Below are 14,572 nucleotides of genomic sequence, written 5' to 3'. Positions count from 1 at the left end.
AAATTTTCCACGGTAAGTTTAGCTTGGGAATTTTACCCAAAAAAGCACATGCTAGCATGATTTTTTTTTTGGTATATTTCATTTTTTTCCCCCCACAGGTCCTCTCTTAAAATTACTAACAGAGATGGAATCTTAATTATTAAGGAATTTCTTAATCAATATATATTTATCTTACTTGGCTTGTTTTAATAATTACAAGTTTTGTGTGTGACTGTGAACAAATGTGTCCTGATTGGTTGGATGAGTGGATGAGCGATTAGCTCCCTCTATTGGTGATGTAGCGTCATGCGTGCACAGGTCATGCTTCCATCACATGGAGCATCAGGAAAAATTTACTCACCCTGTTGCAATCGTGCTGATCGACCGCAGTTCGACACAGAGATGAATGCCCTTTATTTCTCTGCATAGAACAATGCCACATTTACCGTCGGATGTGTGGAAGCATTTTACCCCAGGCATTAAAGATAGAAAGACTGTGTACATATGCTTACTGTAATTAGCACCACTCACTCCACCAGTGTTTCTTCTCCCCACCAACCGCCCCCCCGCCCCCCCCCACCATGGCTCAGAGGGGAGCACAGCAGAGTGTGGTAGACGATAATGAGATAAAGTGTGGTAAAATGTGCTGCTTGAATTCTACTTTTTTTTTTAAAAAGAAAGCTTGAAGGGTTTTATTTAATGTAGAAATGCCTGCTGTTAGTATTGATTGCTCCTATTATCTATGTGTTGGAGTTTGAGTGTGAAGTGAAACACTTCCTTCACAAAGCCATATGTAAAGAATGCCACAAAGATGCAGCAGCATTTATCCAAATGCAACAACTTCACTCAAAGCTCACAGCAGTCAGCCCAGAGTTCCTCTGCTTCCTTTCAAGAAGATGATGGTTCACACTCAGCATCAGGCTCCTCATCATCAGCAACTCCTGGCCCACTTGGAAGGTTCTTTGATACAATGGATAACCATAGCCAGAAGAATGCAGATGAGTGCCTTGCTCGAGCTGTATATGCGACAGGCTCACCCCTCATGCTCACAGCCAATGTGTACTAGAAGAGATTTTTCAATGTTATTCGCCCTGCCTACTGTCCTCCCACCAGACATGCCTTGTCTACTTATTTGCTGGAGGATGAGTATAACAGAGTCCCAGGAAAGCTCAAAGAAACAATAGAGATGGCAGACTGTGTTGCAGTTATCTCAGATGGGTGGCCAAATGTACAAGGGGAGGGCATCATAAACTACATCGTCTCCATTCCTCTCCAAGTGTTCTTCAAGAACACAGACACGAAGGACAACAGACACACACATTACTGATGAGCTGAAAGCGGTCATCAACGATCTTGGATCACAAAAGGTCTTTGCATAGTTACTGACAATGCTGCGAATATGAAGGCTGCTTGGGCTCAAGTGGAGGAGGCCTACCCTCATATTACACCGATTGGGTGTGCAGCTCATGGGCTCAACCTGCTCCTCAAGGACATCATGGGTTTGAGAACCATGGAAACACTGTACAAGAGAGCCAAGCAAGTTGTTAAGTATGTCAAGGGAAAACAGGTAGTTGCAGCAACCTACAACTCCAAGCAAACAACAAAGAACAAGAACACCACACTGAAGCTGCCCAGCAACTCGAGATGGGTTGGCACCGTCATAATGTACAACAGCCTTCTGGAGGGTAAGGAGTCGCTGCAAGAAATGGCAATATCCCAGTCTGGGGATATGGAAACCACCATCAAGAAGATACTGCTGGATGATGTGTTTTGGGAGAGAGTGGTTAGCAGCCTTAAACTACTCTCACCAGTAGCATCTGCAATTGCTCAGATTGAAGGAGAGGATGCTGTCTTGTCAGATGTTCTCAGACATTTTGCTGATTTAAAAGAACAAATCAGCATTGCCCTACCCACATCCCTGCTGCTCAAAGCAGAGGAGAAGGCAATTGTTCAATTCATAGAGACGCGTCAAGAATTTTGTGTCAAGCCGATTCATGCTGCAGCATACACGCTGGACCCAAAGCATGTTGGGAGGCCAATACTTTCTGGAGAACAGATCAACAGCGTTTAGTGTGATTTCTACCCTCTCACGCCACCTCAATCTGGACGTGGGCAAAGTTCTGGGAAGTCTGGCAAAGTTCTCTACCAAGCAAGGTCTTTGGAATGGGGACGGGATATGGGAATCATGCAAGCATATCAGTGCACATACCTGGTGGAAAGGACTTTGTGCATCTGAGGGCCTGTCACCCATTGCATCGGTGATACTCCAAATCCCACCTTCATCAGCGGCCTCTGAACGAAATTGGTCACTTTTTGGGAATACGCATACGAAGGTGCGCAACAGGCTGACCAACAAGAGAGTGGAGAAACTGGTGGCTATCCGGGTGAACCTACAACTTATTGAGCCAGATACAGAAGTGTCCACCACACAGCTAGACAGTGACACAGAGGAGGAAATGGACACGTCAGAGCCAGAGTCAGAGAATCAGGAGGAGCAATGATGAGTAGAAGATTCAGAAGACTCAGGAGTAGAAGACTCAAAGGGACAAAATAAGGACAACTTACAGGCTAAATAAGCTGACGCTCTTTATTTTATTTTAGATGGGTCCTTTTTGTGGGGGTTCAATAAAGTTCAAAATCATAACCTAAATAAAGTTCTGAAAGCCTGTTTTTAGTTGTATGGAACAGTATGTCTATGTTGATGACAAATATAATGGCCCAGAAATTCGGGTCTCCACGGGTGAGTACGCACGGGGTACTCACCTGTAGGCCGAATGGAAGTGCCGGTTTCCTGCATGCACGGGAAACCGGCACTTCCGATCCTCTGAATGAAGCGGTTCAGAGGTCGAACGCGCGCGCAGGGGAGGCTGCGCGAGCGCTTTGAACTTTTTTTTTTTTTTAAAACAGGTTTTCACACAAGGGTATTTACACATTTAAAAAGCAAGGTAAGTGGTCAATTAATTAAAATTAAAACATTTTTTCCACAGGTTTATTATTTTAAAATACTTTAAAGCAAGTTAAGTTTATTTTTAGCCCCGTTAGAATATAAAATTATTTTTTCAAAAATTTAAATTATTGTTTAAAATAGTTATTTAATGTAATTTATAGTTTATTTTAAAAAAGTGTGGTTTTTAAAAAAAATTATTTGAAGGTTTACTGCTATTTTGGGGCCCGTAGTATTTATAAGTTTTGACAGGTCTTCCTGTCAATCTTATGAATGGGCTTTTCCCTCCTCCGATTGGCTGCCCATGGCTCACGTGATCCTAGGGGACGCATCGCACTAACTACGCCCCTGGGATACGCAAGCACAGCGCGCCGGCAGCTGGGCCAGGCCCCGGAGCGGAATTCCACGGGGCCCTACAGCTCAACTGCCAGCGCACAAGGTAAGTGCAGGTCGGGGGCTTACACCTGCGGGAAGCCAAATTTCTGGGCCAATATAAGGGTCAGAGACAAAAACCATCAGTGTGCAAAAAAACTCAAAATTCCCATAAATTCCCAAAATTTCCCATGGAAAGTTTCCTCTTTTAAAAATTCCCGGAAGTTTGCAACCCTAGGTGCATTCACAAAGGAAGTTGGCTGTGGTTGTTGGAGGTCATTCATCTCAATCGCATGACATCACTGCAGGAGTTCCTCAGGGCAGTGTCCTAGGCCCAATCATCTTCAGCTGTTTCATCAATGACCTTCCCTCCATCATAAGGTCAGAAGTGGGGATGTTCGCTGATGATTGCACACTGTTCAGCACCATTCGAGACTCGTCAGATACTGACGCAGTCCGTGTCCATATGCAGCAAGACCTGGACAACATTCAGACTTGGGCTGACAAGTGGCAAGTAACATTCGCACCACACAAGTGCCAGGCAATGACCATCTCCAACAAGCGAGACTCTAACCATCTCCCCTTGACATTCAATGGCATTACCATCGCTGAATCCCCCACTATCAACATCCTGGGGGTTACCATTGATCAGAAACTGAACTGGACCAGCCATATAAATACTGTGGCTACAAGAGCAGGCCAGAGGCTGGGAATTCTGCGGCGAGTGTCTCACCTCCTGACTCCCCAAAGCCTTTCCACCATCTACAAGGCACAAGTCAGGAGTGTGATGGAATACTCTCCACTTGCCTGGATGAGTGCAGCTCCAACAACACTCAAGAAGCTCGACACCATTCAGGATAAAGCAGCCCGCTTGATTGGCACTCCATCCACCACCTTCAACATTCACTCCCTCCACCACCGGCGCACTGTGGCTGCAGTGTGTACCATCTACAAGATGCACTGCAGCAACTCGCCAAAGCTCATTCAACAGTACCTTCCAAACCCGCGACCTCTACCACTTAGAAGGACAAGGGCAGCAGACGCATGGGAACATCACCACCTGCAAGTTCCCCTCCAAGCCACACACCAGCCTGACTTGGACCTGTATCGCCGTTCCTTCACTGTCGCTGGGCCAAAATCCTGGAACTCCCTTCCTAACAGCATTGTGGGTGTACCTACACCATATGGACTGCAGCGGTTCAAGGCGGCGGCTCACCACCATCTTCTCAAGGGCAATTAGGGATGGGCACTAAATGCAGGCCTAGCCAGCCAGCAACGCCCACATCCCATCAATGAATTTAAAAAAAAACACATTCTTACTTTTTCATAATCCTCATCCTCATCCTCATCCTCAGACACGCAACTCTGCGACGGCTGTGATTGAGACCGGAGTCGAGGGAGCGGCTTTTCAGTTTCAACAGAACGAAAGCTTTGTCCATCGGGAGATGAGCGGCTGCAAGAAATAATGTTTTATGGATTCTTAGTCATTATGTATTAGCCCCGACTTTTCATACATTCTGATGCACCATCTTATATTATGAGTTGTCCTATATTACACATGTATAAATATGCCTCATGGTGTAAACTATTACAAAAAAAAAAATCGATGAGGAAGTCTGTTTTGCTGTAGAAATAAGGGGGAGGCTAACAGAGCTCACTGTTATTAAAGTGTAAATCAGACAGCAACTTCTGGCAATCACACATGCGCTGTTAAATGTGGAAATCAGGAAGTTGCTGTCCGAGTTGCTCTGATCCCCCAGAAGCTGCGTTATACTGAGAGACTCGGCCTTCAAATACATGGGGCGGCGTGAAGTTTCAGTACTTGCATGATAGATACCCACTAAATTCGCCAGAAAAAGTTAGGGCTTGTCCATTCCAGTGTAAATACATTTGCAACAGCGTGATAAGTCTTAATTACTGCCAAATAATCCCTCTGGCACTGAAAATTAACTTTTACAAGTGTGAAGTCTCATTCCTTCAAGATTTGAATTATTGTTGGAGATTATAAAAATATTTTAAAAACTAAATACTTTTTTTTTACTTTTTCTCTCTCTCTTTTATCTCTTTTAATCCCATCTTTCTTTCCCTCTCTCTATTTCACTTTCTGTACCTGACTTTGGCATTGAATTAAATATTCTTAACTGACGCTTCCTGGTTCATACTCTACATGGCTCAGTAACCATTCTTCAATCTGACTGGTTGAGGAGATACACAGTTGCTTGTCCTGTTCTCACAGGTCCCAGTAACCCTGTAGAGGGCGCCGTGCCATTTTGTCTTTTTAATTTACAGTAAGTTTCAGTGCAAAATCCCATAGAAAGTCTGAGGGCAAGTGCAAGTGTAATGGTGCCGTTCGTTCACTACAGAGCAAAATCCTAACCAAATAATTCCCGTAGAATTGCACTGTTATCACCTAAAGGTAATTTCCTCCCATTCCCTGTTGATTTTTCTGTAACTTGGTTCAAATAATATTAAAGAGAAATCACTTGTTTTACAAGCTCACTCCATCTATGTTTACTTAGCAATCCATGTTCTAATTCTTCTTCATTCTAGCAAAAAGCTTACCAATTAAATAACAGCCTCCATGGCTTGGCTCCCTCAACTGGCTACATTTGTAATAGAATATTTTTAAACACTACATCTCTCCTCGCCTTCAAAAAAATTAAAATGTTCAATGATGATAAATGTCATAGAGTCAGAGTCATACAGCACAGAAAGAGGCCCTTCGGCCCATCGTGTCCATGAGCCCTGTCTATTCTAATCCCATTTTCCAGCACTTGGTCCGTAGCCTTGTATGCTATGGCGTTTCAAGTGCTCATCTAAATGCTTCTTGAATGTTGTGAGGGTTCCTGCCTCTACCACCCTTTCAGGCAGTGAGTTCCAGATTCCAACCACCCTCTGGGTGAAAAGGTTTTTCCTCAACTCCCCTCTAAACTTCCTGCCCCTTACCTTGAATCAATGCCCCCTGGTTATTGACCCCTCTACTAAGGGGAAAAGTTCTTTTCTATCTACCCTATCTATGCCCCTCATAATTTTATACACCTCAATCAGGTTCCCCCCTCAGCCTTCTCTGCTCTAAGGAAAACAACCCCAGCCTGTCCCGTCTCTCTTCATAGCTGAAGCACTCCAGCCCAGGTAACATCCTGGTGAATCTCCTCTGCACCCTCTCCAAAGCAATCACATCCCTCTTATAGTGTGGTGACCAGAACTGCACACAGTACTCCAGCTGTGGCCTAACTAGCATTTTGTACAGCTCCATCATAACCTCCCTGCTCTTATATTCTATGCCTTGGCTAATGAAGGCAAGTATTCCATATGCCTTTTTAACCACCTTATCTACCTGTCCTACTGCCTTCAGGGATCTATGTACATGCACACCAAGGTCCCTCTGATCCTCTGTCTTTCCTAGGGTCCTACCATTCATTGTGTATTCCCTTGCCTTGTTAGTCCTCCCAAAATGCATCACCTCACACTTTTCAGGGTTAACTTCCATTTGCCATGTTCCATGTTAACTGCTAAAAATACTGAATTGAGAATTCTACACTCGTTAAAGTGTCTAGATCCAAACATTATATTGCAGAGCTGTCCAATAGAAATTGCTGACTAGCCAGAGTTGTGGCTATGGCAAAACTATTTTAGCCACATGCACTAATTTTAGTAGAAAACACCTTACACACATTCACACAATACAGGTAAATGGACTTCACATGTATAGTTACCTAACATCTACCACCATTCAGTAACCAAGGAAGTAAAACACTCAACGATTAAATAAAAGACCATACACTCTGCTTTTCATCTTATCATAGTGTCAGCTGTGGCTCAGTGGGTAGCACCCTTGCCTCTGAGTCAGAAGGTTGTGGGTTCACAGTCCCACTCCAGAGACTCGAGCACAAAAATCCAGGCTGACACTCCAGTGTAGTACTGAGGGAATGCTGCACTGTCGGAGGTGCCGTCTTTCGGATGAGACGATAAACCGAGGCCCCGTCTGCTCCCTCAGGTGGACGTAAAAGATCCCATGGCACTATTTTGAAGAAGAGCAGGGGAGTTATCCCCAGTGCCCTGGCCAATATTTATCCCTCAACCAACATCATTAAAACAGATTATCCGGTCATTATCACATTGCTGTTTGTGGGAGCTTGCTGTGCGCAAATTGGCTGCCGCATTTCCCACATTACAACAGTGACTACACTTCAAAAAGTACTTCATTGGTTGTAAAGCACTTCGGGACGTCTGGTGGTCGTGAAAGTCTTTCTTTTCTTTATGGCGCTACATAAATGCAAGTTGTTGCTAAAGTAGGCTCGGTGTTGTGCCAGAGGAGAACGAGTTGAGAGTACAGGCTCACAGAACATACAGACAGCATAAGGCCAGACAAAAAAATCAAATGGAATTCTAGGTTTTATCACAAGAGGTATAGAACGTAAATACCAAGAGGTAATGAGCCTATACAGAACCTTAATAAGATCTCAATTACAGTATTGTATGCAGTACATTGAGGCTAGAGAGAGGGTATAATGCAGATTCACCAGGATGCGAAGAAAGACTTCTAAAATTGGGTCTTTCTTGAGAAGGCGGCAGAATACAGGATATATGACAGAAGGGGCCTCAGATACAAGATTAAATAGAAGAGATTTAGAACAGAGAGCAAGAGAAACTTCTTTACACAGAAAGTTGTGAGTCTGTGGAATTCACTTCCAGGGTTAGTGTCAAGATAGTTGGATTAAGGCAAACGTTTTGAAGGAATTATGGAAACAGGGTGAGTAAATGTGATTAGAACGGTTTGCTTTCGTTGAGGGTAAACACCAACACAGACTGGTTGAGTTGAATAACCAGTTTACTTGTGAAAAAACAATGCTGCATCAAGTACACATCAATCATATTCATAAATATATCAAAACACTTACTGTAAGGGTGTTACCAGAAGTGTGTTGTGCTTTTGAACTTTAGGCTTAGCAGCAGCAGGTGGTGGTTTTGGCAATACGGGAGCTAATTTTGGTAATAGTTCTGGTTTATATAGTTTAGGCTTGACCCGTTCAGTTTGAGATGGAATTGGTGACACTATGGGTTTGTTCATCGGCACTGGAGGAGGTCCAGCACTAGATAATTTGTTCATCGGTACTGGAGGAGGTCCAGCACTAGATCCTTTGTTCATCGGCACTGGAGGAGGTCCAGCACTAGATCCTTTGTTCATCGGCACTGGAGGAGGTCCAGCACTAGATCCTTTGTTCATCGGCACTGGAGGAGGTCCAGCACTAGATCCTTTGTTCATCGGCACTGGAGGAGGTCCAGCACTAGATCCTTTGTTCATCGGCACTGGAGGAGGTCCAGCACTAGATCCTTTGTTCATCGGCACTGGAGGAGGTCCAACACTAGATCCTTTGTTCATCGGCACTGGAGGAGGTCCAGCACTAGATCTTTTGTTCATCGGCACTGGAGGAGGTCCAGTGCTAGATCCTTTGTTCATCGGCACTGGAGGAGGTCCAACACTAGATCCTTTGTTCATCGGCACTGGAGGAGGTCCAACACCTGATCTTTTGTTCATCGGCACTGGAGGAGGTCCAGTGCTAGATCCTTTGTTCATTGGCACCAGAGGAGGTCCAGCAATGAATGATGCCCTGTTTCCAGTCGTCTGTTGAAAATGTTTATTTAATTCCCCTGCAAAGTTACTTCTAGCTTTGACACCAGAGTCCGGGGTTTCTGAAAGTCTCCAGTGTTGCTCCTTTTCACAAAAAGTGGATTTTAAATGTACAGGAGGGGGGATTGGCCAGCCTGGTGAAGCACTGGGAGATGGACATCTTTCAGTTTTTGTATGGAAAGGGGAAGGCAAACGGTCCTGTAGTGAACTTGGTAAATCCTCTTTTTTGACAGCCAATCCAAGTGACGGGCATCTTTGATTGGGAGGTGGCAGACAAGGTAGTGGTTTCATACTGCTCCTTCCTGGCTGCATTGGAGAAGAATTCAACGTAGGGGGAAAATCTAAACACATGGGAAAGAGAAGAATAAACATTTCACTCCAGCAACTAAAATGCCTACTGAATTATTGCGGAAGCAATTTGCAAATATATAACAGAACACGCTTATAATCCTTTATACAGACTCCTGCAAATTAAGAAGTTAACTGATACAATACATTCAATACAATGCAACACCTTAGCACTTCTGATTATTGGGAATATCTGTGCTTACTGAAACAAGTACATCAGTAGCATCCTCACGTCATACTAAATGCAAAGTAAAGCTCCTTATAGACCAGGGGTGGGCAATTATTTGGGCTGGAGGGCCACTTAGCAAGTTTTGGTGAGCTGTTGAGGCCCCCACCCCCCCCCCACCCCGAGGTGCGTGGCCGCGCACCAATCGCGAGGTCCCATGCAGGCCGCTCACTGGCTCCTGCCGCAGGAAGAGATACTGCGCGTGTGTAGCCACTAATTTAAAGGGACCGCACACGGAAAAAAAGAGAGGAACATTGCATAAACATCAACATAAATTGAGATAGTAGTCAGATACTATCTTAAATACACAAAATGTAGTGTATAAACAGTAAAATCTTCTGTTAGCAGATGAATTAAATATTGTACTGGTCGCCATATTATAAAAAGGATATAGAGGCACTGGAGAGGGTGCAGGGAAGATTTACAAGGATGATACCAGAAATGCGAGGGTATACATATCAGGAAAGGATGAACAGGCTGGGTCTCTTTTCTCTTGAAAACAGAAGGCTGAGGGTTGACCTAATAAATAGAGGTCTTTAAACTTATGAGAGGTTTTGATAGAGTGGATACAGAGAGAATATTTCCACTTGTGGGGAAGAGCATAACTAGAGGCCATCAATATAAGATAGTCACCAAGAAATCCAATAGGGAATTCAGAAGGAACTTCTTTACCCAGAGAGTGGTGAGAATGTGGAACTCGCTGCCACAGGGAGTGGTTGAAGCAAATAGTACAGATGCATTTAAGGGGAGGCTAGACAAGCAAATGAGGGGGAAGGGAATAGAGGGTTATGCTGATAGATTTAGATAAGGAAAGACGGGAGGAGGCTCGAGTGGAGCATAAACACCGGCATGGACTGGTTGGGCCGAATGGCCTGTTTCTGTGCCGTATATCCTATGTAATCTATGTGGCTCGAGTCTGCGAGGCCTCCGACACAAGAGGTGTTCTCTTTATAGTGTGCTGAGCGCGGGAGCCCGAGGCTTCGCAAGGCCTGAACTACAATCGCATTACCTGGAGTCCTTGTGCTCCGGGGTCCACGTTCGTGTCTAAGATGGCGATGAGAATTCCCCTGCCGTCATATTCTGGGTACCGAGAGAGGAAAGAGACACGGCACCGATCTCTTTCTTCAGGAATAGAGTCATGGAGATGAGCAGCGATAACTCGACTCTAAAATGGATAGCGCATATTCGAGTATGCAGTGCATTCTGGGTACAGACATCCACCATTGGGGCCCAGAATCGCAGAACGGATCCTTTTTAAGATTGAGCCGGGGAGAATCGCTTTTGCAAAATTGATAAATTGAATTAAGTACTGTGTGTTCCCTGGCTGCAGTTCGGGTCCAACACTGACCCACGAGAAGTGAAAGTGGATAGACTAATGTGCAGCTCGAGCTCTGGTTCGCGTTCTATATCTGTCCAGTCCAGCGGGCCGGATAGAATGACTTGGTGTGCCATATAGACTGTCCCAACAACGTGCCTTATAACAACCTTATTATACTTTATTACCCACATAATAACAGTGACTGCACTTCAAAAAAGCAACTCAGAACTGCAGACCATTCTGACAAAAGGGTCAATGTTATAAATCTCATCATTCATCAAGAAACTACTCATGAAATAACGCTGGACGGCCAGCTGGTGGCGCCGTCCAAGGAGTATAAATACTCAGGCGTGGGCCCAGCTTTCCAGGGACATTTTGTAAGACAAGGAACTAGTGAAGTACAACTAGACCTCCATGTTCTGAAACAAGTTGATTAAAGCCTTGCTTTATGCTCAAACCAAGTGCGTAGCGAGTTTTATTACGTCAGTCTGCATCCAACACATTAACCTATCTTTGCCTTTTCCAGATGTTGTCGGTCTTGTGTATCTCCAAGGTTTTCTGGTTTCATATTGGGGGTGAAATTGTTGCTGTTGATTATTTTATTGGGAAAAGTCAGGAAATCCTGCATTGTGATCACTCAGGCTCATTCACCAACATTATCAGTGGGGAATTTTACCCACTCCACCTTGGGTTAGTTAATGTTGCAATGGTGTTGGAACATAATACTGTGTGTGATATCAGTGGTGTAATTATCTCAACACTGCCCCCTGAGACTGTAGAAGATGTCCCTCTGTGTTAGGGCCTTTTTTTCTGCCTCATTAACCTACCATAAAAGAGTATTCAAGTAAAATGGTCATTACCTTCTGATGCTGGGGTTATACAGATTCCATCTGGTCTCAGGTAGTCATCCTCATCGTCATCATCATCTTCTGCATAATCTGAAAAAGACAATTAAAGGCTGTAAGAATACACGAAAGAGAACAAGACATGTGGGGGGGGGTTAGGATTCCTCTGGTCACCTTGTACTTGTGAAGACTTCCTCGGCTCAGTATCTTTTAGTGCTTGCAATATTGCGAGGAATACTCAACCGAGAATATGTTCAGACCTATTTACAATCTTGCTTTGTGTAGTGACCAAAGGCATCTCACCCCCCTCCATAGAGTGCATCAACACGATTATTCCCACTGTATGCTCCAACAACAAGAACAACTTGTATTTATATAGCGCCTTTAACATAGTATAACATCCCAAGTCGCTTCACAGGAATGTTATAAGACAAAAAAATTGACACCGAGCCACATAAGAAGAAATTAGGGCAGATGACCAAAAGCTTGGTCAAAGAGGCAGGTTTTAAGGAGCGTCTTAAAAGGAGGAAAGAGAGGCGGAGAGGTTTAGGCAGGGAATTCCAGAGCTTAGGGCCTTGGAGCTGGAAGCACGGCCACCAATGGTGAAGCAATTATAATCAGGGATGCTCAAGAGGGCCGAATCAGAGGAGCGCAGATATCTTGGGGGGGGGGGGGGGGTTTATGGGGTTGGAGGAGATTACAGAGATAGGGAGGGGGGTGGGGGCGAGGCCATGGAGGGATTTGAAAACAAGTAGGAAAATTTTAAAATCAAGGCATTGCTTAACCAGGAGCCAATGCAAGTCAGTTGTTCCCGTGGATTAACTTGCTTTACAGTGCTACTTTGGATCAGGATGGAAATACAGGAGTGATGGGTAAACGGGTCTTGGTGCGAGTTAGCACACGGGCAGCAGAGTTTTGGATGAGCTCAAGCTTACGTAGGGTAGAACGTGGGAGGCCGGCCAGGAGTGCGTTGGGCTTGTTGGTGCCTCGTAAGAAAGGAGGTAAGGTTGCTGGGTCCCACAGCACTTACATATCTATACCAACACAGGCTCAATTCAATTATTGGAAGTTCTGGAGTAAATAATTAATGGAGATAGTGGGAGAGAGTGCGTGAGTGTGAGGAAGACAATAAGTTACTAAATGAAGGGCAAGTGAATGAGTGAAGAGACACTTCTGCCTCCCATGTCTCCTTATCTCCTTTCCTGCCAGATCTCTAGCTCCCTCCATCCCCTGGCAGCCCAAGGTTCCGCTCTCCCAATCCTCTGTCCAGGAAGGGATTTATGCTTAATTAGTCACAATGGCGAGTGAACGTTCTATATAAAAATATTGGATGTGGCCGGTCTTGGAAGGTGATGCTCAGCCGTTCCTGTGAATTAACTTGCTTTACAATGCTACTTTGGATCAGGATGGAAATTTCAGTTTCAGAATAAAGGGTCGCCCTTTTAGAACTGAGATGAAGAGGAATTTCTTCTCTCAGAGGGTCGTAAATCTGTGGAATTCTCTGCCCCAGAGGGCTGTGGAGGCTGGGTCATTAAATACATTTAAGGTGGAGATAGACAGATTTTTGCAAGATAAGGGAGTGAAGGGTTATAGGGAGTGGGCAGGGAAGTGGCTTTGAGCCCAAGATCAGCCATGATCTTATTGAATGGCGGAGCAGACTCGAGGGGCCAGGTGGCCTAGTCCTGCTCCTATTTCTTATGTTCTTATGTAAATATAGAAATGCACTGAACCCATCGGAGGGCCAGAGAAGGAGATCAGCGTTCTGTCAGCAGATGCACGAGGAAGTGCGTCACTGTTGGCCTTGTGGAGTTTGGTTCATATACTTGACAGCACGAGAGTCGCATATCATTGGCGCCAACACCGCCCTAGTGAGGTAAAAGTCCCCGTCATTTCCTGGAACATAGCATTCCCGTAACTACAGCAGAAAAGCAAAATGCGAACTGACGTAAGAAAACTACTAGGCACTTGGTCTAAGCGTTAAACAAAACTTTAATCAACTGTTTTACAACATGGAGGTCTAGTTGTGTCCTTTACTAGTTCCTGTTAAGAATGTCCTGCGCAAGCTGGGCCCGTGCCCAAGTATTTATACTCTCCCTGGACAACGCCACCCGCAGGCCGCTCAGTTGATTCATGTCACGAACCACTTACCTCCAGATTCTGATTCCCCCGACGTGTATTTTATCTGCACGGGGCTCTCCACTGAACCATAAAATTTCTCCGTGTCAGAGTAGTCGCTGAAAGGAAGAACATGTAAAAGAGATTTGCTAAACTCCACGTCATCGGCCCTGCATCTAGATCTATTCTGTCGCAGCACCGCTGGGGCTACCTCATCCCCTCTGCCCTTTCATGTTAGTGATTCGCGGCCCCATTTTGATGAAGGATCTGCATCTGAAACTTGAACTCGTCTTTTTTTTTAGTTTCGGTTGCTGGCAGACCGGCTGTGTATTAGCTGTAGGTATTCTACCGTCAGTCAGGAAAAAAATCAATTAGCAGCGTGGATGACTGACGAGTAACTAGAATCAGAACAGTGTGTTAGTTTTACATCGTTCGTCAATAAGAACATAAGAATTAGGGGCAGTAGGTCGTCATTCGGCCCCTTGAGCCTGCTCCGCCATTTAATGAGATCATGGCTGATCTGATCTTGGCCTCAATTCCACTTTCCCGCCCGCTCCCCATAACCCTTGACTCCCCTGTAGCTCAAATATACGTCAATCTCTGCCTTGAATATAGTCAATGACTGCCCCAGAGAGCTGTGGAGGCTGAGAGAATTCCAAAGATTCACGACCCTTTGAGAGAAGAAATTCCTCCTCATCTCCGTTTTAAATGGGCGACTCCTCATCCTGAAACTGTGCCCACTAGTTCTAGATTCCCCCATGAGGGGAAACATCCTCCCTGCACCTACCCTGTC

At 44.9% G+C, this 14,572-nt stretch overlaps 1 protein-coding gene across 1 annotated transcript in view; it reads right to left on the bottom strand.

The window, feature by feature from the left end:
- The window catches only part of sh3bp2 (SH3-domain binding protein 2), a 99,547-nt gene that overhangs the window by 28,853 nt on the left and 56,122 nt on the right, over positions 1-14,572 (bottom strand). Inside the window, exons 5-8 of the mRNA XM_085974128.1 lie at positions 13,813-13,898; positions 11,680-11,757; positions 8,197-9,268; positions 4,616-4,748 (exon numbers count right to left, since the gene is read on the bottom strand). Coding sequence (XP_085830254.1) covers positions 4,616-4,748; positions 8,197-9,268; positions 11,680-11,757; positions 13,813-13,898 — 1,369 coding nt within the window. The remainder of the gene's footprint in view (positions 1-4,615; positions 4,749-8,196; positions 9,269-11,679; positions 11,758-13,812; positions 13,899-14,572) is intronic.

The sequence above is a fragment of the Somniosus microcephalus genome, chromosome 1 (assembly GCF_052327205.1).
Source record: "Somniosus microcephalus isolate GS21.2 chromosome 1, FLI_Smic_1.0, whole genome shotgun sequence".
NCBI classification, from domain to species: Eukaryota; Metazoa; Chordata; class Chondrichthyes; order Squaliformes; family Somniosidae; genus Somniosus; species Somniosus microcephalus.
This window is presented reverse-complemented; position numbering and strand designations above follow the sequence as displayed.